This window comes from Tamandua tetradactyla, chromosome 16, assembly GCF_023851605.1.
Source record: "Tamandua tetradactyla isolate mTamTet1 chromosome 16, mTamTet1.pri, whole genome shotgun sequence".
NCBI lineage: Eukaryota > Metazoa > Chordata > Mammalia > Pilosa > Myrmecophagidae > Tamandua > Tamandua tetradactyla.
In genome coordinates this window covers 51,187,949-51,211,751 of record NC_135342.1, presented here as the reverse complement: position 1 = coordinate 51,211,751, position 23,803 = coordinate 51,187,949, and the positions used below count along the sequence as shown (strand labels likewise).

The 23,803-nt window shown below is 54.3% G+C and overlaps 1 protein-coding gene across 4 annotated transcripts; it reads left to right on the top strand.

The window, feature by feature from the left end:
* CCDC102A (coiled-coil domain containing 102A) lies at nt 1–23,230 on the top strand. 4 transcript variants are annotated; one of them, XM_077132545.1, is made up of 9 exons: nt 1–66; nt 10,005–10,729; nt 12,630–12,856; nt 14,718–14,826; nt 16,704–16,820; nt 17,133–17,342; nt 19,137–19,307; nt 20,263–20,366; nt 22,707–23,230. In XM_077132545.1, the coding sequence occupies exons 2-9, from the start codon at nt 10,154–10,156 to the stop codon at nt 22,834–22,836; spliced, it is 1,644 nt and encodes a 547-aa protein (XP_076988660.1). In that variant the 5' UTR covers nt 1–66; nt 10,005–10,153; the 3' UTR covers nt 22,837–23,230. The 4 variants fall into 4 exon arrangements, with proteins under 4 accessions (XP_076988660.1, XP_076988662.1, XP_076988661.1 ...); XM_077132547.1 differs by having other exon boundaries at nt 54–158; XM_077132546.1 differs by lacking the exon at nt 1–66 and adding an exon at nt 463–685.
* The last annotated feature ends 573 nt before the right edge of the window (nt 23,231–23,803 follow it).

Below are 23,803 nucleotides of genomic sequence, written 5' to 3'. Positions count from 1 at the left end.
CGGCGGCCGCCGCAGCAAGCAGCCACGGCGGGTCGGACGTCTGGAGCCCACGGGTCCCCGGCGGAGGTGAGCGGAAGCGGCCGCGCGGAGGGCGAACAGCCGGCCAGTCTCAGGAACTCCGTCCCGGCCGCCAACTTTCTAGGGGCTGGAGCGAAAGAGTTAAGTTGGGGGCGGGCTGGAGCAGAGGGGAGCAGTGGGGGACCCCACGCTGCAACCCCCAAACTCCGAGCAGAAGTTTCTAGCTCTCTCTCCTGGCTCCTCCATCACCTGGGGCCCCGGGCTTCGATTGAGGCAGGACTATAGGGATGGTTGGCGGGGGGGCGCCCTGGGAATGCGGGGGGGGGGGGGGAAGCGGGGGGCGGGGGTGGAATTTGGAACTCTCCCGGGGGACCCAACGTGGTCACCATGGCGAGTGCTGGATGGATGGGCCGCATTGGCCAATCGGAGCCCCGCGCCTCCGCCCCAGGCCCGCGGCAACTGCCAATGGGGGCGGAACGGGTGGGACCAAGCTGCTCTGGACCGGGATCCCCGGCCGCCGCCGCTAGGGGGAGTGGGGCGGCTCGCACAACGGGGGCGGTTGGGAAAGGAATGGGGTAGCTGGGGAGGGGGCAAGAAGTGAAAACCAAGGCAACTTTGTGGCCCTGGAGGAAAGCGGACAGCACACTTCTGGAAAGCACTGGGGCAGGTAGAGTGACCGGTCAGTGCGAGGAGAGGGGAGTGGGCCTCAGTTGCCCCAATCCCTAATGGTGCCAACGGGTGATAGCTCCCGTCCCCTCATCCCACTCCCTATCTCGCTCAGCTGTTGTGGGGGTTGGATTTGTTCAGGTTGGTACAAGAACTGCCCACCTGTTGGACATAGTTCTTAGGAATCTTGTTAGTGCCTCTCCCCAACTACCCTTAGGGAAATTGAGGCCCAGAGAGGACAGGGACTGGCAAGTATTACCCAGCATCTCAGTGGCAGAGCTGGGACCACTGGGATGTCTTCCATGCAAAAGTGAATAGTTCAAGAAGTGGCTGAGAGGCCTAGGGCTGGTGTCGGCCCCAGTGAAGGGCTCCCACCCTCTCCCATGCAGCTCTGCTTGGTTGAGTTGGTCTGAGGCCTGAGGACCCAGTGGTGTAGGTGCTTGCAGGGCCCCGGATTCATGACCCTTGAGGCATCCAGTCTCAGCGCTTCAGCTCCCTGCCCTGGTTTTCTTGCTGGCCCATTCTGTGGACCTGGATAAGTAGCTGCTCCCCTGCGCTTCTGTTGACCTATCTGTAAATGAAGGGGGTTGAATCAATGATCTAAGATACCTTTGTGGCTCCAGAATCTAAGATGGGGGTGCCTGGGAAATCCAGCAGCTGGAGCCTGGGCAGCAGGTCAGAAGGACAGGTGCCCACAGTCTGTGGCCTGACCAGCCCTGGGCCCTGCACTTATCCAATCAGGCTCTCTTCTGTGGTTTCCTCCTGGGCTCTGCTCCATGCCCACAGCCAGGCCTGTAACCATGGGCCAGCCCCAGGACCCCACCCAAAAAATTCTGGGAGAACACAGGGAGGTTCTGAGGTGGAGGGAGGGGTTGAGGCCCCTGCCCCCCCATCCCTTTATCTGGCCCCCATCCAGACATCAACATTGCTCTCTCCTCTCACTGGATATTGAGGGACCCATAAGGTCAAAACATGAGGTTATCCCTCTGGGGGCCATTTAGGTGTCCTTAGGCAAGAGGCCTGACCTCTGACTTGGCTGTGAAGTGACCTCTGACTCTGACCTTGGCCACCAACAAGTTCAGACATCTACCTGTCTCAGAACCTGGCTAAAAACTGACTCCTGACCCTTAAGATGGCCCAACCCTTCCAGACTCTCCTGGTCACAAGGGAACCCTAACAGTAGCATCCATCCATCCATCCATCCATTTTACATTTATGCAGCCCCTGCTGTATTCTGGGTCCTGTGCTGTCAGCCAGTGAGACCGGCTTTCCATCATGGACTTCACAGTGTGCCCAGTGCTAAGGAACAGGGAGGCACTTGGTTCTTTGGGAGCAATAACATCCAGCCTATGGAAGCAGAGACTTCCAGAGGAGGGAACACTAGAGGTAGGCCTGAAAGGATGTGTAGGAATTTGCTGATAAAGAAAGGTAGAGAGAGGACAGTCCACACAGATCCAGGAGCAACAGGAACCACTGGCCTTTTCCATGGACAAGGCAAATGAGGGCCTAGACTGGCAGGTTTCAGATCAGAATGTTCTCATTTCTGCCCCTGGAGTGGACCAGCACCAGCCTGGAGCAATGAGGATCGCTGTGGGGGTTGGGTTCAGGAGCTTGGAGTCCCACTCAGCTCTGCTGCCCAGCTAAGGGGCTGCAAGGTCTGAGTTCAGCCTCCTTCTGCTTTCCACCCCACCAGCCAAGTTTAAACAACTACTTTGTGCAGAGCCCTGTCCTAGAAGCTCAGAGTGGCACAAGTGTCTTATCAGGGTGGAGGGAAGCCTATGCCATAAGAACAAAGAGGGCAGCTGACCAGGTCTGGCTGTGCTAGGTTATAGGGCTCTGCTCCAAGTGGGGGTTGGGACTGGGAAGGTCAAAGCATTTCCTGGAGGTGCCTGCATCTGAGCCTGAAGGGTGGGTAAGGGTTTCAGAGGCTGGGGGGAGGGTACTGCGGGGGTAGGAGGGGAGCCTGAAAGAAACCCAGAGGGTTAGAGCCAGAATAGACGCCCCTGGCTGGTGGGAGGCAGGAGGAGGGAGGATGGGGTGGGGCAGGCTCCCAGGCGGCCTGTGGGGGCTGGTCCCTCCCAGGCCTGTTCCTTGGGGGGGTGGTGACACCCTGTGGGGATTACGAGGCCAACGCACACACACACACACACACACACACACACATACACACACACCATGGGAAGGAGGCACTGAGTCTGCAGGGGAAGTGGCTGGCAGGGTAGCCCGCCCTGCCTCTGACTGTGAGACATACCTTTGTATAGCGTCTGATTCTCAGTGAGTGTGCACGTATGTATGTTACCAGGGCTGTGTATGTGTGTGCTCCCAAGGCTGTGTTATGTGAGTGGAGTGTGTATAGGAGTGGGGGAGGCGTTGCTAGGCAAGGTCTGGCTACCGTTGGGTCTGTGAGTGTACAGACCTCCTAGAGTGCAAGGCGGGTGAGCTTCCCCAGGAAACCAGCCTCAGGAGCCCTGTCCCACCCGTACCCACACGTGTGCACAAACCCCGCCCCGGGATCCCGGGCCTGCAGGAGGATAGTGGTGTGTGCTGGTGGAAGGGACCCAGCCAGGCTACTGGGAAGGGGAATAGGAGCTGAGCGTGGAACCCCCACCCCTGCCTTCAGTGTGGGCACCTGGAAACCATTAGGGGCCTGGGTGGCACCCACCCTGCCCCTGCACCGCAGACTTAGGATTCCTGGAAAGAGTGGGCGTCCCCCTCTCCGCCAAGCCCCGTACCAGGCCTGATGGCCCATGTGGCAGTGGCCCCTCCCAAAGGCCACCCTCCCAGTTTAAGGGTGGTGGGAAGGGCTCCGCAGACAGGGGCCGGGCCCCCAAGAATCACCTCACCCCCCCCCCCCCATTCCCAACAGAACTCTGAAAGCTGCGTGGCTCCTCGGGTTTCCTGCCTCCTCCTCCTCCCCTTCCCCCAACAGGCTCTCACTTTGTTTTTCCTTTCCAAGAGCTTCTCCAATGTGGAGCCTGGCCAGGAAATTGGGGAGAGGAGGAGTGTAAGTGCCTGTGTGTGTGTGTTTGTGTGTTTATGTGAGGAGTGTGTCTGCTTGCTATGGGGATGAGCATGTATGTAACTCTGCATGTTTTGGTGTGTGTCTCTCAGCATGCCAACAGGTATATGTCTGCAGGTGCATCTGTGACTGTGCAGCTACAGGTGAGTGTGTCACCATGGCTCTGTACAGTTGTTTGAGCATTTGGGTCTGTCTTTGAGTAACTGTGTGTGTGCAATGGGTCTTTGTATCTGTATGTGGGAGGGTGTCTCCAGTTGCTTCTGTTGTGTGCACAAATGTCTGTGAACACACACAGACCTCAAGGCTAGAGCTCGATTGCATAGGCAGAGGCCGAGTTGCAGAGTGGACGCTTGGGTGACTAGGGACCCCTAAGGGTTCAGCAGTGCCCAGGACCTGGAGCCTGGATCTGGGTGGCTGCATCTGGTGGGAGCCTGTCTGTGCAGGTTGCTAGGGTTGGGACCTACCTGTTTGTGAGTGTGTACCTGCAGGTGGTGAGGAGGCATCACTCAGCACTCGAATGTCAGAACTGCAAATTCCCAGCCTCCTGAGCATGCTTTCCAGGGACTGGGGCCCACGAGCACATGTCCAGGCGAATTTTAAAGGCCCCTTCTGATTAAGAAGTGCTGGTTTCCTCTAACCTCCACCCCCGCCCCCCTTCTACAGGTGGGAAACTGAGGCCCAAAGAGGGGCAGTGGCTTATATGAAGTTACCCAGGGTATTGGTAACAGAGCTGGGCCTAGATCCGATGTCTGGGGGCTGCAGAGAAACTATAAACTAACATACGCGTAAACTATATAGACTCTTGGGTGGTGCTAAATGCTGTGGAGAGAAACAGGCAGGTAGGGCCATAGGCATACAGAGTGGGGGGAAGCGGTGATTTGAGGGTAGTTAGGAAAGTCCTTGCTGAGAAGGTGGCACCTGAGCAAACACCTGAGGGTGAGGTGGTCCCTGAAGGAAGAGCATTTTCTAGCCCAGGAAAGAACACATGCAAAGGCTCTGAGTTAGGGGTGTATCTGAGTTATTCCCTGGTGGGCAGTGAGGCTGGATCCGAGGGAGGAGGGGAGTAGGAGATGAGGTGGATGGGACCTCGCAGGCCCAGGTGAGGGCTTTGGCTTTGACTCTGAATTAGGAGCGACATGATTTGATCTTTTTGAAGGACCACTCTGGCTGCTGGTGGGAAATAGATGTTCCAAGAGCAGAAGTTACAGTACTGCCGCCAGCAAGGAGACCAGGGCAGTAATCCAGGCAAGTGAGGACAGCTGAGAAGGTGGCAAGAAGTGCTAAGGTCCAGGAGTCATTTCTTGACAGAGCCAGTAGACTGTGATAGATTCCTTGTGGCAGGTGGCATGTGAGAACGACAGGTCCAGGAGGTTGCCAGCGTGTTTTGCCTGAGCACCTGGGCAAGTGGCAGCCCATTTGCTGCGATGAGGAGACAGTAAGTCTGCAGAGTGGAACTGAAGTCCTGGTTTGGACAGCCACATGGAGCTGTGGAGTGAGTGATTGTGTGGTTCATGGGAGAGGTCATGGCTGTAGGGGGTCTGCAGTCCCCAGAGGGACTCTGGGGGTCCTCAACAGCTAGGTGGGGTGGGATGACCATCAGCTGGGGAGCAAGTGAGGGCAGAGGGGGCATAGAGCTGGGCCCCAGGGCTCTCCCACTTTTAGAGAAGGAAACAGCAGCACAGGAGACTGAAGTCAAAAGAAAGCCAGGTAAGTGAGGGCCCCTCGCAGCCAAACGAGCAAAGAGTTTCAAGGGACGCTGCTGGTAGCCTGAGTAAGAAGACTAAAAAGGGGCCTTTGCCAATTTGGTAAGTCACCTTGACAAGAACAGTTTGGAGGAGCAATGGGGGCCAAAGTCTGATGAGTACATTTTGGGGAAATGGAGGGTACTAAGGAGTCTCCCTTAGGCAGGAGCAGACATAATGCATCTTTGCTTCCCAGCAGGTGGGGGGAAGCAGAGTGAGTGGGCATAGGTGCAGGGAGGTGGTAGGTGTGGAGGAAGGGTGAGGAAGTTCTCTCTTGGCTGCTTCTATTTTTCTTATGTGAAATCAGGGGCAAGGTTTATCTAGAATAGGAGAGCAAAGGGACCAGGGCAGTGGAGAGGGCTGGCAGAGCGACACTCAGGAGCCCTTTGATGCTACTTTTAAATGACACTGGTCAACACTGTGGTGAAGGCAGGGGTAGGCAGAGTGATAGAGGTCACCAGGATTGGCAATTTGCCTGGAGAGTTAACCAGAGGGAGAGGGAGAGGCCCTGAAGGTGTGTGCAAGGAGGCTACCAGGACCATGGAATGTGATCTGGGAAACGGGAGAAGGAATGAGGAGTGGGCAGCAGGGACAGTGAACAGGTGGCAGATCGGTGGCTTATAGCTCCTTTGGGGATTGAGGAATGTTGGGAGTTGGTGTTGTGGAGAGAAAGTGGAATTGGCACCACGGGGGTCACAGTTCTTGGTAATGTCAAAGGGTGTGGCCCCTGACATGACCAACTTTGTGTTTAAACTCACCCTGGCCACTGCAGTTAAGGATGAACTTGAACGAGTCAAGGGGATGGGAGGAGGGGGCTGCTGTTGCCCAGGAGGGAAATGATGGTGGTGGCCTTGACAGTTAGTGCCTGTGGAGGGGGACAGCAGGTGGATCCAAGTGATGTGTGAAGACACCCTGACAGAATCAGGAAGTAGTGGTTGGGGGGGTGTCCTGGGATGTCCCCCACAGCCTGAAGGAGTGAGGAAGTGTCCCAGAGGAAGTATCTCGATTTGCCAGGAATGCTGTTATACAAAGTACAGGAGAAGCCTGTCATCTCAGGGTTCTGGAGGCTAGCAGTCCAAAACCAAGGTGGCAGCAGGGCAACACGCCCTCTTAGAGGGGAGAATCTTCTCCAGACCTGTCCCCTGGCTTCTTGTGGGTGGCCGGCAATCCATGGCATTCCTGGCAGTATAACTCAGTCTCTCTGTCTCTTTCCTACTTCCTATGCCCAAATTTTCTCTGCTTATAAGGAACCACTCATATTAGATTAGGTCCCACCCTAATCCAGCTTGACCTCATTTTAACCAAGAACATCTTCAGAGTTCTTATTTCCAAATAGGGTCACATTCACAGACCAGGAGTTAAGATTTGAACATAGCTTTCGTGGGGGACACAGTTCAACCCATAACAAGGGCATCTAGAAGGAGGAGCTGGTTGTCAGGGGAAAGGAGATGGTGAATTCCATCTGGATCTAGAAGTGTCTGAGGTGTTCGTGGGACTTCCTGGTGGAGGTGGGGGAGGCTCTGGAGAGGGAGATGTGGGACTCGCCAGCCTGCGGTGCTGTCAGGGCCATGGGCGAGGGCGAGGTGGCTCGGGTGGGGGCCCAGGACCTGCCAGCCCTCAAGGGGTGAGCTGAGAGAGTCCCCCAGGGAGGTCTAAGAGAAGCAGCCAGCAAGCAGAAAGAAAACCCAAGAGCAGGGCATCCTGGAAGAGATGCCGGAAAGGGGAGTGATAGGCAGCGTCCAGAGGTCTAGAGGACAAACTGTGCAGACTGGGGTTAGACGGGGGGAGGAAGGAGACAGCGAGTGAGTGTGGCCCTTTCTGATGAAGTTGGGCCTTGGGGAAGGAGAGATGGGAGATGGGGGAGTGCAGGTTGAGGACAGCACTGCCAGGGGTGGGAGTGGTACAGAGGATGGGCCTTGGATCCAAGGCGGGAGAGCCCCTCTCTCCTGGAGATGAGAAAGGAGGCTTGGGGCAGGGCAGAGAGCGAGTGCCAATCTGATGGCTTCCCTTTTCACTGTAAATTATGACATCAGATCATCTACTGAGAGTGAAGGGGATTAGAGACTGGAAGGAGGGGAAGGTTTAAATAGCCATCTTGGAGAAGAGGAGAGCGAGCCAACAGAGGGAACCTTGGCCAGGCGGTGTTGGGGACCAGCCAGCGCTGAGGCTCACTCCCACAGTGCTGAGATTCCACCAGCAGTGCACATCAGTGTTTTGCACCAGCAGTGCTTTTCCCTTGGAAAAACAAGGAACAGCCATCAGGAGGGCTGAGGAGGGAGGAAGGCCAGTGGGACCCAGCTCAGCTGAATGAGGAAGGAAGAGCATGGTGTCCCACGTACTGGTGGCGGTCAGCGTGAGGCTACGGGGCAGGGCAGGTTAGGGACATCCATCTCATTTATTCAAAAGGGGGACATGGCCCTTTTTAAAGAGAGAGAAAATGTTTGTGGTAAGTGAAGGTGCCAGGGAAGGGCTCGTTCTGGGAGGGAACTAGGGGGAACACCCACACCCCACCATCTAATAGACTTTACTTCCATCATATCACCAGTGCATGCATTCATTCAACAAAGCGTCGCTAGTGTCTGAATTTGGATTCAGAGATTTCTGGATCAACTTAGGGACTTAACCTCACTGAGCATCCATTTCCTCTTCAGGAAACGGTGATAATTTCCATCAAGTCTGTTGAGAGGAATAAATGAAGCCCTGGGCATGGTGCCTGGCCTATGGTCGGCCCTCCACAAATGACATCATGTCATCATGTGCTGGGGCTGAAAGCAGCCAGGTCACAGCCCCTGCCCTCAGCAAACTCAGCCTGGGGTGGAGATGGGGAGCAGACATGGGCACTGATAACTGGTACAGCAAGGTTGGGGTAGTGGTGGAGATGGGGGTACAGGGGCTGCAAGAAAAGATGGACCTGGTTTGAGGTGGTCCCAGAGGGCTTCTTGGAGAAGGTGATATCTTAATGAGTTTTTTTTTAATTGTGGTGCCATATGTGCTACACAAGATTGCCCATTTTAACCACATCCATGTGTACAATTAGTGATATTAAAAGCATTCACAAAATTGTACTACCATCACCACCAACTGTTACCAAAACCTTTCATCACACCAGAAACTCTGTATCAGTTAAGTAGTATCCCTGCCCCCAGACCCTGCTTACCTGTAATCTACTTCCAGTTTCTAGGAATTTATGTATTCTAGGTATTTTACATAAGTGAAACATGCAACATTTTTCCTTTTGTTTCTGGCTTATTCCACTCAACATGATGCCTTCAAAGTTCATGCATGGTGTAGCATACATCAGAACCTCACTCTTTTTATGGCAGAATAATATTCCATTGATATTATCTATAAACCACATTTTGTCTATCCATTCATTTGTTGCTTCTACGTTTTGGCTATTGTAAACTCGGCTGCTATGAACATTGGTGTACAAATACCTGTTCAAGCCCCTGCTTTCGAGTCTTTTTAGTATATACTTAGGAGTGGAATTGCCAGGTCAAATGGTAACTCTTCGTTTATCTTTCTGAGGAACTGCAAAACTGTTTTCCAAAGGAACTACACCATTTTATGTTCCCTCCAACAATGTACAAAGACTATATTTCTTTATCTGCATCCTCACCAACACCTATTTCCTGTTGTTGTTTTTTATTATAGCCACCCTAGTGGGGATGAAGGGATATTAATGGCTAATTATGCTGGGCTTCTTTCTATGTGCTTAATGGCTGCTTATATATCTACTTTGAAGAAATGTCTATTGAAGTCCTTGGTCCATTTTTTAATTGGGTTGTTTGTCTTTTTGTTGTTCAGGTGTTGGAGTTGATATATTCTGGATATTAAAATCTTATCAGATATAAAAGTTTTGCAACTACTTTCTTCCCTTATGTAGGCTGTCTTCACTTCTTGATAATGTCTTTTGATGCACGAAAGATTTTAATCTTGATGAAGTTCTGTCCTTTTGTTGCTCATGCTTTTGGTGTGGTATCTAAGAATCCATTGCCAAATACAAGGTCCTGAAGATTTCCCCCTATGTTTCCTGGTTTTAGTTCTTATATTTAGTTCATTGGGCCATTCTGAGTTAATGTTTGTATATGTTGTGAGGTAGGAGTCCAGTTTCATTCTTTTGCATGTGGACATCCAGTTTTCCCAGCATCATTTACTGAAGAGATAAGGTGAGTTTTAAGGAGTTAGCCCAGGGCAGAGGGGGGACTCCTGGAAACTGGCCTGTACCCACAGGCCTGAAAACACAAAGCAGCCCCATCCTTAGAGGTGGAGATGGGAGCAGTAGTACCAGCCCTTCAGTGTGGGAGGTGGGATAGAGAAAGGCAAGACAGCAGTAAAGTTCCAGATGAGCCGCTGCGGCTGTGGGGAGAAGAGAAAGGAGATGGGGCAGCTGCAGACCCTTACTCTCAAGCTCCTGCGTCCCAGGAGTTCTCCTGGAACACACCGCCTTCTCTCCTCTGGCTTTTGTCCCCGCTGGTTCCTCTGCCGGTTATGCCCTTTGCAAGACTACTCTTATGAGTGGACGGTGGCCGCAGGCTAATCATGGTTTTCTCTCGCAGGTCCAAGGAGGCGTCCCCCCACCCGGTGGCCTGGAGAGCAGAGGGTCGCGGCGGACATCATGCACAGTCGTATCCTGTCCGCCACAGGTTCCCAGCGCCATCGTTGAGCCCGGCCGCCGTGAATTCGAGCCTGCCGGCGCGGCCGCACCATGAGCCACGGCCCGAGCCCCCGGCTGGCCGAGTCCCCGCAGCTGTCCAAAGGCAGCCTCCTGACCATCCTGGGCAGCCCGTCACCCGAGCGCGTGGGGCCGGCCGACTCGCTGCCGCCCACACCGCCCAGCGGCACGCCCTCGCCGGGCCCCCCGCCCGTGCTGTCTTTGCCGCCGACGCCCGCGCTGCTGGCAGACGGGGACTGGGAGAGCCGCGAGGAGCTGCGGTTGCGGGAGCTGGAGGAGGCGCGGGCGCGGGCGGCGCAGATGGAGAAGACCATGCGCTGGTGGTCGGACTGCACCGCCAACTGGCGCGAGAAGTGGAGCAAAGTGCGCGCCGAGCGCAACCGCGCGCGCGAGGAGGTGCGCCAGCTGCGCCAGCGCCTCGACGCGCTCACTAAAGAGCTGGCGGGCGCGCGGCGCGAGCGCCAGGAGGCACAGGGCGAGTGCGAGGCGCGCGGCCGCGAGCTGGCGCGGCTGCGCGGGGCTGCTGACCGGACGCCCGACGGCCCGGAGCCCGAGCGGGAACGAGAGCCGGTGCGCGACATCGGGTCGGAGAGGCCCCAGGGCAGCCAGGTGTGCGGCGGGAGGGCGGGTCCACCCGGCAGGGCCTTCATTCTTGGCTCTGAAAGCAGACTGAATCCACGGCCCTGGGCGGAAGTAGGGGTTGCATGGCTGGGGAAAGAACTAAGAAGGGCCTGGCTTGGGAGGGCTCACTGTGTCCTCTCTACTCCCACACCTGAGAAGTCAGCAGAAACCACGGAATCATCCCTTTGAGCAGGAGAGGAACTGAGGGATTTGCCCGAGTGGCATAGTTAGTAGCAGAGCTGAATCCACTCATTCCTTCAATTTAACTGTGAAAGAGATATAAATAATTATAACACATATCAATCCAAGCTGAAGGGTGGAGTTTATCAGGGCACTGGGCACACAGAGGTCCTGATCCAGGCTTTGGGAAGGAAACTTCACAGATGCTTTCCTGGATGAGGTCACATTTAAACTGAGTCTAGGACAGTGTGTTCAAATCAGCCATGCAAAGTGCAGGAAGGTATTCTAGGTGATGGAAACTGTGCAAAAGCCTAGAGGCCAGTGCTTCTGTTGAGTTTGGAAATGACGCTAATAATAGCCCTCAGAATTCAGTGGGTGCTGGGCAGGCCACTGTGGCTCAGCAGGCAGAGTTCTTGCCTGCCATGCCAGAGACCCGGATTCGTTTCCCTGTGCCTGCCCATGCAGAAAAAAAAAAGAATTCAGCAGATCTCTACACAGAGCACTAAGTTGGGCATCTGCTTTCCCTTAGTTCATTTTCAGAGCAACCCTATGGGTGTTGGCTATGTGGTTGAAGACGCTTAATGACATAAGGACAGAGATCACCCAGCTGGTGACTGAAGGAGCTGGGGGAGGTGAATGCAGTGGTGGGAGCCCAGGAGTTGCAGTCTGAGTTTGCACTCCAGCCCAGCCAGTGCTCTCTCACCTGGAGTACTGCTCCAGGAGCAGCTGCTTCCCACCCTGTTTCCCGTTTATGAAGTGGGGCTTTGGGCCACACCCCCAAGGCCACCATCTGCCATCCAGGAGGAGTAGAGTTTAAGTTACTGTCCCAGGTCAGATAGGGAAACCAAGGGCCAGGTGGGGGAGAGGCTGCCCCAGACTCAACTGGAATGGGCAAGGGGAAACCAGGCTGAAACAGTCGGCCTTGGTCCTCATAGATCTGTGATCAAAGGAAGGCCTGGGGGGTAGGGAGGGGCAGAGAGGAAGTGGAGGCTGTTGGGGAAGGAAGGCTGCTCAACATTGGGTTAATAATTCCTCGTTATTTTCTGTCTGGGAGCTGGTTTTGCTCACAGGTGCTGCCTCTTTACCCCACCTTCAGTCTCCCTGTGTCTTAGTGTTTGCCCCTAAAAATGGGATCTTAGAGCTGGAATTTTCTTTAAGGGAATCTATTTCTTATCCACTATATAAATCCCTGCTTCAACATTCCCACCAAGTAATGTTCCACCATATGTTTGCATACTTCTAGTGGCACGGAGCTTACTACTTAACATGGCAACTCTTTAAGGATACTGAGAACCTTGGTGTGTGACTCTGAGTGCAGCTCCAGAAGGTGAGGGGTGAGGTCCAGAAGAAGCTGCATTCCTCCCTCTCCCTCTGCAGGGATGGTGAAGCTGCAGAACAGGGTTGTCATCGTTTTGTAGAAGAAGAATCTGAACTGGCATTCACTTACTTGTGGTTGCACCTTGCTTGTACCTTGTCTGTTGAAATAAAAGCCACATTTTCTTTTATCACATACTCCCTGGGGGACCCAACTACCTACCATTCTTCCCTGTTTAAGCCTTGTTATGCTCCATCCAGAGATGCTGTGTGACTTGCCCTAGGTCACCCAGCAAGCTGACCCCAGTTGCAGAGCCAAGGAGAGGCTGTGAGGAAGGCAGGTGGCGTTAAGGCTTAGCAGCCTCTGGTCCATTCTCCACCTTGGTCCCCATAGGAGCTGGAGCTGGTGGAGAGCCTGCTGAAGAGCAGGCCAGAGGAGCCCGAGGGCTGCTGGGAGGCATGCAGCATCGGGGCCGGGGGCCCGAGAAGCAGCTCAAGCCGCCAGGAACGCAGCCGGCTGCCCTGGGAGGACCCAGCTACTACTGAGGAGGATGCCTCGAAGTTGACCGCCCTGCGTCTGCGGCTGGATGAGTCCCAGAAGGTGCTGCTGAAGGAGCGAGAGTGAGTCTCGGGAGGTGGGCAGGGGCTGGGGCCCCCTCAGCATAACAGAATGAGACCTACTAAAGATGAAAGATGATATTGGGACTCGAGTCTTGGAACTTTAGAGCAATAGTATGCAAGGCAAGTTTGCATTTATTCATTCCAGTAATACATATTAGGCTTCTGTCCGGGGGCTTATGCTCCTGTGGGAGGAGAGTGCTGGGTGTATGAGCAAAGGGGAAGTATGGGGGTGCTGAGGAGGCAGTTGGATATAAGAATGAGCCCCTGAAACAGGTCGGGGCTAGAGGTGAAAATGTGAGAGTCGTCGGGGAGTAGGTGATACTGAATGTCCTGAGCCCGGCTGCAGTCAGGGAGGGGGTGTGGGTAAGAGCCCTAGAGCCCTCAAAGTTTAGAGGTGGGAGAGAGGAGCAGGAGCTTCCTGTGAGGGGGAGGAGAAACCGGGAGAAGGGGTGCCCTGGAAGGCAAATGAAGATACCGTTTTGCAGAGGAGAGAGTGAACCGTGGGCTCAAGTCAGTGAGGACTGAGCCTGGGCCTCACGCTTAGAACGGGGAGGTGACCAGTGGCCAGGGCACCAGCCTGATGATACTACTTTATAATACCACCTCTTCTGCCCCCGAAATAAAAATGTAAATGGTATAACCTACTGGCATACATTTTTATTTAAAATCAACAGAACGCCCTAACTGTAATATAAAGTTCCATCGAAAAGAAAGGGATTTCTAATAACCTTTGTGTCTTGCGGTACGGCGGTGCTCAGGTACAGCTCTGCCGGAGGAAATAGTGAGGTGGTCAGCATCTTGCACCATTGCATGGCCTGCTAGTGAGGAGGTAGCAGCAGCCAATACGTGCAGGCCACAGACCATGAGTTAGGTGCTGGGCTAAAGGTCTGTGCGGTGTTGCTCGTTTCTGTCCCTCACGGGACCACTACAGAGGCGGCTGGTGCAGGCGTGCAGGGTTCCACCTCGGGTGGCGCCAAGTGAGGAACCACAGTCTTTGGTAAAAGTTCTGAACGAAGCCAGGTTCCCTTCCGGGAGAACAGTATAGGTGAAAATAAAAGAAATCCCTTCTGCCTATCTATAAGTCAGAATGAGGTTCTCTGCTCAGGTGGTTTTTACCCCCAGGAACGTCCAGCAGACAAGCCCATGCTTCACAGAATGCAGGATAAGCCCCCGACCGGTGAGATGTCCTGGGCGCTGGGTAGAGTCAGTCACCTCCACATACCCCTACTAAATGGCCCCAGTCATTGTGACAGCCATGAATTTTCAACTTGCATCCTAGAGGGTAGCATCATGCACTCTGAGAACCTGTGTTCAAAAGGGTAGAGTGTTAGACTCCCAGAAGCGGAGAGCCGTGCTGGGGGGTTAGGGAGGGCATGCATGAGGATGATGAGCACCTGTGCAGGGGAGCTCCTCTTGTGCACATTACCCATGGCACTGCGTTCACGTTCGGGGTAGGTGGGGTTCCTGAGAGAACATGGACATCCCACCCTCTGCAGTGTTTTCCAGCCTCACAGGGAACCACAGTATGTAAAACAGATAGGAGCAGGGCCATGCTTTACAGATTCTTCTGGGGCCCAGGGGGAAGAAGGGAGGCCCTGTACCCTGGGAACCTCATCATTTCCCCACGCTATCCACTGGCCACCTGCGCTTGGGAGGGATGTGGCCCCTGGAGAATTGCAAGAGCAGGCACTTGCCTCAGTGTGGCACACCAGGGCCTCGAATGCCGAGGCAAGGACTTTGGATGTGGGCCTGGAGGGTACAGGAATGGACAGCAGGTCTACTCTCAGCGAGGGCTCTGAGGAAAGAGCCTTGGTGGCCTCACCCCGATGTCTTCCCTCCCCTGCACTTCCCCCCTTCCCAGGGACAAACTGGCACTGAGCAGGAATATTGAGAAGCTGGAGGGAGAGCTCAGCCAGTGGAAGATCAAGTACGAGGAGCTGAGCAAGACCAAACAGGAGATGCTTAAGCAAGTGAGTCTTGGAGACCACTGGGGTGTTTTGGGGGGCAGCAGCATCATATTGTTGAATTTCAGCTGGGGAGATGAAAGAAGGACGGGAATTCAATCATTTAGCAAAGGTTCAGACAAGGCAGGCAAGGGCCCTACCTTCAGGAAGTCACCTCATGGGGGTCATTGGAGATCAACAGTCACCAGGCAGATAAATTTATGAGCCATGAAGGAGTCAAAACAATGAAAGGGATGGAGTGATGGTCAGGGAAGGTTTCTCTAAGAAGGTGACATTTGAGGCTCTTGCCTCAAGGGATTAAAAGAAACCATCCTTGAGAAAACATGGGGTAAAGTGTTACAGACAGAGGGCACAGCAATCGCAGACGTCCTGGGGCAGAAGGAAGCTTAGCATGTGCGAGAAACGGAGCTCACTGTGGTGTCACTCCCATCATACGAATGAAGAAACTGAAGCTCCAGCTGGCAGAGGGAATTCCACCACCCAGCGGGGTCTGGGCAGGCAGGGGTCCGGCTACTGCCTCTTGTGCAGGCCCTGATGGCCAGCAGGGGGCGCAGCCACCTAGAGAAAGCCGGGTGGAAAAGCAGAAAGCTGCTTTTCCAGAAGGTGAGAGGACCACCAACCTCAGATCCTCAGCTCTGCCCTGGAAGGGAACAAGCTTATCCAGACCTGGCCTTCTGGTCAGATCTCCTAGGAAATCTAAAATACAGATTTCCAGACCCCACCCCAGCCCTCCTGAATCAGCACCTTTGGGGATTGGGTCCAAGAATCTTTCCCTCTTTTCTAATTGTGACCTATAATCATCTGCAGAACAGTGAATAAAACACAAATGTGTATTGGCAGTAAGTAACCAGTGGCCCATTTGGGCACCACCTCAGGCTCCTTGCCAAGTACTCTCCTGAGCCAGCCCCCACCCCAGGTGGTTCCTGGAGGTATCCTGGGGTGTCTTGCATAACCAGTCTAGCAGATAATTATCAGGGTTTTCTTTTGTAGCCAGTCGGCTTCCTTTCCTCAACACTACATATTGAAAACTCATCCAGGTGGTTGCAGGGAGCAGGGAGTAGGGAGTGTAGTGGTTTGTTGATTTTCCCTGCTGTATGGCAGGAAATCTGTTACTTTAAAAGCGCCTGATGATCTGATGCGGCCAGGCCTGCACCATGTGCATACCTGTGTTTGAGTCTACTCAATTAATTCAGTAAATTTACACTGAGGGCCTACTCTATGCCTACTCTATAAGGGGATACAGAGGTAGAGACACAGACGAGGTCACTGTCCTCCCAGGCTTACCTTGTAGCAGAGAGTGAAACGGAGAAACAGGCGTCCCTGAGGAGGGGGTGCACGGGCTGGGGCCTGAGGCTCAGTCCTGCCAAGTGCCTTTGAAAGAGTGCTCCAGGCAGAGGGGACTGTGTGTGTCCAGGCCCTGGAGTGGACAGGACCTTGGTGTATTTGTGAACTAGAAAGGAGGCCCTTGTACCTGATGCAGAGTGAACTGTGTGGTGGGCTGGGGTGAAATGAGGAGATAACTGTGGGGGCTGATTGGGCAGGGCTTTGTGAGACCAGAGGGAGCGGTTGGACTGGGGAGCTGTCAAAGGGATTTGGGAGGAGTGAGAATGTGATTGAATTTATCTTTTTTCAAAGCTCGCTCTGGGCCACTCTTGTGGGAAGTGGGTTAGCAGGGGGTATGCTTGGAGGTGAGATGCTAATGAGGTTGGAGGGGGCAGAAGTGGTTGGATTCAAAGTCTATTCTGGAAACGCAGTAGCCCACTGGGGCACTACCTCAGGCCCCTTCTGGAACACTCTCCTGTGCCCAGTGCCCACCCCCAGACCTCACTCCCAGAGGTCTCCTGGGGGGCCCCACATAACCAGGACGCATGGCATCCTTGCAGCTTAGCATCCTGAAGGAGGCACACCAGGACGAGCTGGGCCGCATGTCTGAGGACCTGGAGGATGAGCTGGGTGCCAGGTCCACCATGGACAGGAAGATGGCTGAGCTGAGGGGCGAGGTGAGGCAGCCAGTGGGACCTGGGAGGGCCTGTGGTTGAGGTCCAGGAGCCAGACTTGTGTGCTGAGGGGTACCCTGCCAAACCCAAGGATGTCCCAGAGTGCAGGGGTGGAGGGGCTCCACTCCCACACAGAGGCCAGAAACCCCCTTACATCCTTCACACACTGAAACAAGTCTGGTTAATTATAGCTGCTGCAGCTGGACCTGCTTCCTGCAGCCAAAAATGGCTACAGAAGGTGGGGGGGGCAAGAGGAGGGATGGAATGTCTAGCTCAGGCCCTTCCGTGCCCCCTCCCCCATGCCCAATGCTGCAGATGGAACGTCTGCAGGCAGAGAACGCGGCTGAGTGGGGTCGCCGGGAGCGGCTGGAGACTGAGAAGCTGGGCCTGGAGAGAGAGAACAAGAAGCTACGGGCACAAGTTGGGGACTTAGAGGAGGCGCTGGCCCGGCGGCGGCGGCAGACAGCCAGCGCTCTGGACTGTGACCTGCGGGCCAGCCAGGCTGCACTCTTCGAGAAGAACAAGGTGTGAGGCTGCGGGCAGGGTGGCCAGGGCTGGGGCAGCCCCTGCCTCCCCATGCAGCTGGACAGAGCACCTACTGTGTGTCCAGCTGCAGCCCTCAGAGGGCTGAAATAATGATTCTGAATCAGCTAAGGACTACAAGAGGTGTCCATCATCCTAGAAGCTGCTCTACCTGGGCACCCACTGTGGGATAGGCCTCAGCATCCTCGTGGTGGCTGCATCTGTCGAACACCTACTATAGGTCAGGCCTGGAGAGGATTCTAGTAGCTACATTTATTGAGCACCTACTGTGTGCCAGACCCAACAGCCATTATAGTTAGTGCATTTACTGAGTACCTACTGTATACCAGGTCCAGTAATCATTATATGTTGTTGTATTTACTGCCTTGTACCAGGTTTGTGCAAAATGCTTTTGTCCATTTTATCACTTAATCCTCTCCACAGCCTTTACATTCGTCTGATAAATGTTTATTGAGCACCTCCTAGGTGCTGTGGATATAGCAGTGAACAGAGGGGATGCAGATACTGCTCTGTCTGTCACACAGACACACACTGATCAAACTGGTCTGCCTGGCCCTCTTTTGTCCCTGATCTCTTCTATGCACAGAAGCCAAGGCATCTTTTCAAAACATCTCTTAGATTGTGGCACTTCCTGCACTTAGGAGTAAAACCCAAGTACTTCTGAGGCCTCCAAGGCTCAGCCTCCTCAGGGCCTGCCTGCTTCAGCAGCCCCTTTACCTCTCACTTGTGCTGCTCACTACTCACCAGCCACAAAAGCACCAAGTTCATTCCTGCCTCAGGGCCTTTGCATTTGGCTGTCCTCTGCCTCAAATGCCTTACTATCTTTGCACACTCTCACTTTTCTCACCTCTCCTCTCAAGTCACCTCCTCAGTGGTCTGATCTATCACTCCCGTCCCTGTCTCTCTATGCCCCATTCTGTTCTTTTCAGAGCAGTTGTAACCATCTGACATTGTGCTGCTTTCTTATTTGCATTGTGAGTTCAATGTCTCTCCCTCACTGGGAGTGGAGCCTATGAGGGCAGGGCCCCTCTCTCTAGGTTTGTTTCTTCTATCTCCCTGGCACATTGTAAGAACTGAGAGAGGGTTTGTTGAGTGAATGCCCAAACTCGAACCTGGCGCTTTCTGACTGTAGGGCTGTTCTCTTCACCACTTATGGACTTCAGAGGCAGGAATGAGTCATTTCATCCTGGGGACAGTGTGGTCAATCAGTAAAGGCCACCTGGAAGAGAACACTTCAGTGGAGCTTTGACAGGATGGAGTTGACAGGTGGAGTTGAAGGAAAGTGTATTACAGGCAGAAACAAAATGAGCAAAGGGGCTCCAGAGAAGTGAGGACCCAAGGAGGAGCTGGCAGATGCCCCTGTGAAAAATCTTGCCAGACCACTTAAGATGAGCCCAGATCCACCTGGTAGACTGAGAAGGGCTACCCTAAGCATGTCTTCCCCACCCTCAGCAAAGAGCTCCCTTTTCTAGTGTTGAACAGGTCCATTGGAAGACCTAGAACAGATTGAGTCAGGTCACCCTCAGCTTGAGGCAGTCAAGGCAGACTTCCTGGAGGAGGTGTTTTCACGCATAACTCTTCCCAGGGATCCTTATACTTCACGGGATAAGGAGCCTAGGGGCACAAAACTTGAATGTTGGAAATTCAGACAGTAGGTGGAAGGATCCTGGGGAGAAGAGATACCCAGTACCCCTAGAACTACCTGACTTCATGGGACCCCCTAGCATGGTGCCCAATCAGAGCTCCCGACCCCCACCCTACCTCTTCTCTCCACAGGAGCTGGCAGACCTGAAGCATGTACATGGAAAGCTAAAGAAGCAGTTCCAGGAGAAGGTGGCAGAGTTGGCACATGCTAACCGGCGGGTGGAACAGCATGAGGCAGAGGTGAAAAAGCTGCGGCTGCGGGTGGAAGAGCTGAAGAAGGAGCTGGCCCAGGCTGAGGATGAGGCAAGTACCCATGGGGGCCCAAGAGTGCCTCTGGACCTTTGCCAAGAGAGGAGTGTGGGCTACAGGGATATCCTGTGTTGCCCCGTGCTGGTTCTCAGTGCCTGGCACAAGCCTGACTCTGAGGAGGTGCCCAGGGTCTGTTGAATGGGTGGGTGGATGGATGGGTGGATGATAGGATAGGTGTTGGGGTAGGAGGGTGAGGGAAAAAATAGACGGACAAGGTGGATGTAGAGGTTAATAGGTAATCGGATGGCTGAGTGGATGGATGTGCAGATGGGTGGATGTAAGGACAGACCCATGGATGTCTGAACAGATGGATGAAGGAATAGGTGGACAAGTGGATGGGGAGAGGGGAAGGAGGGAGGGAGGATGAGGTAACAAGAAGTCTGATGGGTGATTGGATGGATGGATGGATGGATGATGGATAATTACATGGATGTATGGACAGAAGGATGACTGGGTGCTTGAGTAGAAAGATAGATGGACAACTGATTGGATCAATGGATGGAAGAATTAGTGGGCAGAGGAAAGACTAGATGAGAGGATTGAGGGGTGGCTGGGAGAGTGAATGTAAGGATACCTGGATAGACAGGGTGGCTGGCTGCCTGAATAGATTCATGAATGTGGGTAAGTGGAATCTCCTTGGGCAGGTGAATATGTTCATGAATGAATGGTCAGATGGACAGACTTGTGAGGAGAGGTGGCGGGGTGGGTAGTTTGGGGCACTGGCTGATGGGTAGATATAGAAGGGGAAGGAGCAGGGATGGAGAAGGGCCAAAGGGATACTTGCCTGTAGTAGGAGGGCTAGGTCTCGGCCTTGAAAAAGAGGCAGGATTGTTCACAAGGAGGATATTCCAACCGAGGAGTAGTAGGAATGGTTGGTTCTGGGTGGATGGCAGCCAGGCTGCCCCAGCCCAAGGTGACCTTCCTGCTCTGGGCCCTGCTCACCCCCCAGCTGGATGATGCCCACAACCAGGCGCGGAAGCTGCAGCGGTCGCTGGACGAGCAGACGGAGCACAGTGAAAACCTGCAAGTGCAGCTGGAGCACCTGCAGTCCAGGTGGGCCCCGGAGTGCAGTTCTGGGTGGCGAGGACCAGGTCTCTGGTGGGGACCTGGATTTTGGCTGGAAGAGGTTCATGGCTGGGGCACAGAAACAGGGCTGAGAGATTTCCAGCAAGGGAAACCTCCCAGTCAGGGCTAGAGGAGGAGAAGGGGGAGAACCTGGGCATCCCAGGACGGGATCCCGTGTCCTCCAGGCAGGAAGGGATGGGGCCAGGACCCGGAAACTGGGAAGGAGGGGGATGCAGGAAGTTATCCCAGCTGCGAGCCCTGGAATTGTCTACTCCAGCAACCAGGCAGACCGGCTGGTGGTGTGAGGGTGGTGTGAGGGCAGGAAGGGCCACCAAAGGAGTCAGGCACAAGGGGCAGGGGCAGTGGGTAGGGCCACTGAGTCTGGGGGTCATTTACAAGAAGAAGAATAGGTAGCCCCCAAGTGCCCGGCAATCCTCAGGCTCCCCGGGCTGGGGTGACCAATGCCAGCCGGGATCTGAGGGCTTGGAGGGAGCAGAAAGTCACAGAGGGGCCCCAGCCCTGCTGGCAGGCCAACCCCTCCCAGCTGCCACCTGCACCCGTCAGCCTCAGGTGGGGAGGACTGGAGGGTCTCTGGGAGTCGGGCCCAGCATACTCCATCTCCCTCCCCTGCCCGCGTCCCTACCCCCAACTCTCAGTGAAATCACACCCTCTCTCTGCACATCCCTAGAGCCTCTTGTTACAAAACCTCAAGGGCAAGTCCCTTCCCACTTCCCAGCGGGAACCAGAGCCACAGCACTGAAGGGGCTTTTACTTGCATTGTCTTATTTCATGAAACAGGGTCCTGGGAGCAGCCAGACCCTGCAGCCAGAGCACTGGGGTGGGGCACATCCTGGCCACTTCCTTAGCCTCTAGGGATCAATTTTCTCATCTTAAAAATGGGGGTGATAGTGGCTCATGCCTCTTGGTGGTTGTGAGAATTAAGTGAGCCAGTCTATGGTTATCAGTGCAGCTGGCCCGTGATAAATGCTGAGTAACTGCAGCTGCTGCTATTATTGTTGTGGTTATTGCTGTTCTCATTATTGTTACTACCCCACCCCTGGGCGGATGGGGCTTGTATCATTTGGGTTAGATACTGTGCTGCAAGCATTGTACACCTGCTTTGTAAGAAAAGAAGGGCAGGGCTCTGTCTCTGGAGGCCCATCAGCTCTGGAAACTGAGGCATAAAAAGGTAGGTGCTTCCACAGCCACACAACTGGTGGCTGGCCAGGCAGGACCACCCCTGTGACCTGCAGTCTGAGTCCTTATTGAGCATTTACTGTACGTGCCACAGTGTATAGAAATCCCGTGGCTAAGAGCACGGGCTTTGGATCCAGACTTAACAGCTGAGTGGTGTGGCCACCCGTGCCTCAGTTTCCCTGTCTGCCCCATGAAGGTTGTCGGAAGAACTGCCTGGGATGATGGCTGTAAAGTGTGTGCATGTGCCATGGCATGGCTCCAAGTGAGGCTCGGCCTCTGGCTGCCTCTGCCCACCTTGGGCCCCCCAGCACACACCTCTCACGAGGCTCCTTTGCTCGGGGTTTTCCTGTAGTCTCCATCCTGTTCTCCAGGAGCCATAAATCCCCAAAATGGACAGGCTGGCTCTGCTCAGCCTCTTGAGGGCTTCCATGGGGGAGGGCGTGGCCGCCCGGGAGCGCTGCCTGATTTTATTTGCCAGCTTTTTGTGCTTTAATGTTCCGGGGACAGTTCACTAAATCATGGCGCAGTAATGGAGGCCCCTGCTTGTGGCCCTCCCTGCTGTGTTAATAATTCATGCCTTCCAGTAAGAAGCAGCCAGGGCAGCCACTTTGCTGAGGCCGGGGGGGGGGGGGCACGGGAGGAGTGCGGGGGTGCATTTCCTCCACAGTTCTTCTTAGTGGCAAAGTTGGCCTCATAAATTTTGGCTGTAGGAATTTTAATGCAAGGAAAAACTAGGGCCACAAGGAGCACTTTCCCACTGACATCTTGGGGAGGTGGGAAGCTCAGAGCCCCCACCCCAGACCCGGCTGCCTGTCGTCTTTCGAGCCAGGCTTGGGTGTGAATCCCAGGAGCGTGACTTTGAGCCAGCCGCTTGGATTCGAAGCCCAGCCCCAGCCCCTTCCGTTTGTGTGACTTTGGGCTAATTACTAGATTTCTTTGTGCCTCGGTTTCTCTTTTGTAAAATGGAGTGACAGTAGCACCTCCTTCATTTAAGGGGCTTCTGCAGGATTATAGGAGATGAGATAATGTATGTAAAAGGCTTAGCATGGTGCCCATTGCCAGGAAATGCCAGGGAAGGCTTAGCTGCTGTCAGCACCAGCACCAGTTCTGCTCCTCCCGTCACCCCCGCAGGCTCCGCAGGCAGCAGCAGAACGCACCCCTCTTCGGGAAGATCCGCAGTGCTCGCTTCGGCTCCGAGGAGGCTGGGGACGGAGCCAGCGACCTGGATGAGGACGAGGAACTGCAGATCCAGATGGCCTAGGGCCTCTCGAGCCTGCAGCCACAGGCCCCACACATGTCCTGGTCGACCGGCCACTCGGACTGATGACACAGCTGCCTATGCTCGCTCTGCGACCAGACCCTGCTCCCTGCCACCTGAGGGCTGCCTCCTCTTCCAGGGTGGGCATTGACAGTCCTGCCCTACCACCGCCCTGTGGAAGGGAAGCCATCCCCTGTGTGTACATATATGCCCTGGGGTCCTTGGACCCATTTGGTTTTATAAACATATGACCACTCCAAGGGCCCTCGTGCTGGGGGTGGAGGGATATCGAGGGAGGGCTGTTGAGGCTGTGACCCAGGCTGCTCCCCCCACCCCGTGCATAATACAGTCTGATAAGGCCGGGCTTTTGTAATAAATGGAGTTAGGGTTCTCAGAATGGAGTCCTTACAGAGTGGCAAAGATGGGCAGAGGGTGTCAGGGACATCAGCCTGCCCTGGCAATGAGCTAACATGCAGGACTGTTGAGTGACTTAATAAAAGAATGAATGGACATGAGAAGAATGAATGAATGAACATCTGGGCTGCCGAGTGGACTGGAATCCAGCTCCTGGTACGAGGCATATCCAATCTGAAGAAGGGGATGCTTCTTGAGGACCCATGGGCCCTGCAGCTGATGGCCTGGATTCAGATCTCCACTCTGCCCCCTTCTGGCTGTGCCATATCAGGGAAGTTACTTACCTTCTTTGAACCTTAATTTCTCCATAAATTAAAAGTCTCACAGAGCTGTCATGAGATAATCCTGGAATTCAGTATGTCGTTAAAATACCTACCAATCTGCAATGGAGAAAAGGCAATTACTGGCTGGGTCCTTTCCCAGGAGATGAAGTCCAGGCGACAGGTGGGAGTTTACCCAGACGTAAGTTAGAATGTAATAAAATAAACCCTTTTAGCTTTTCCACCAGCCCTGCTCTCGCTAGTGAAATCACAGATAATTTTCATTTTATTTTTGA

Bases quoted from the DNA above. Each gene is read 5' to 3' on its own strand.
- CCDC102A (XM_077132545.1), top strand. From the start codon at position 10,154: ATGAGCCACGGCCCGAGCCCCCGGCTGGCCGAGTCCCCGCAGCTGTCC. The intron at 16,821-17,132 runs GTGAGGCAGCCA...CCAATGCTGCAG, and splicing joins TGGCTGAGCTGAGGGGCGAG to ATGGAACGTCTGCAGGCAGA. The intron at 17,343-19,136 runs GTGTGAGGCTGC...TTCTCTCCACAG, and splicing joins CACTCTTCGAGAAGAACAAG to GAGCTGGCAGACCTGAAGCA.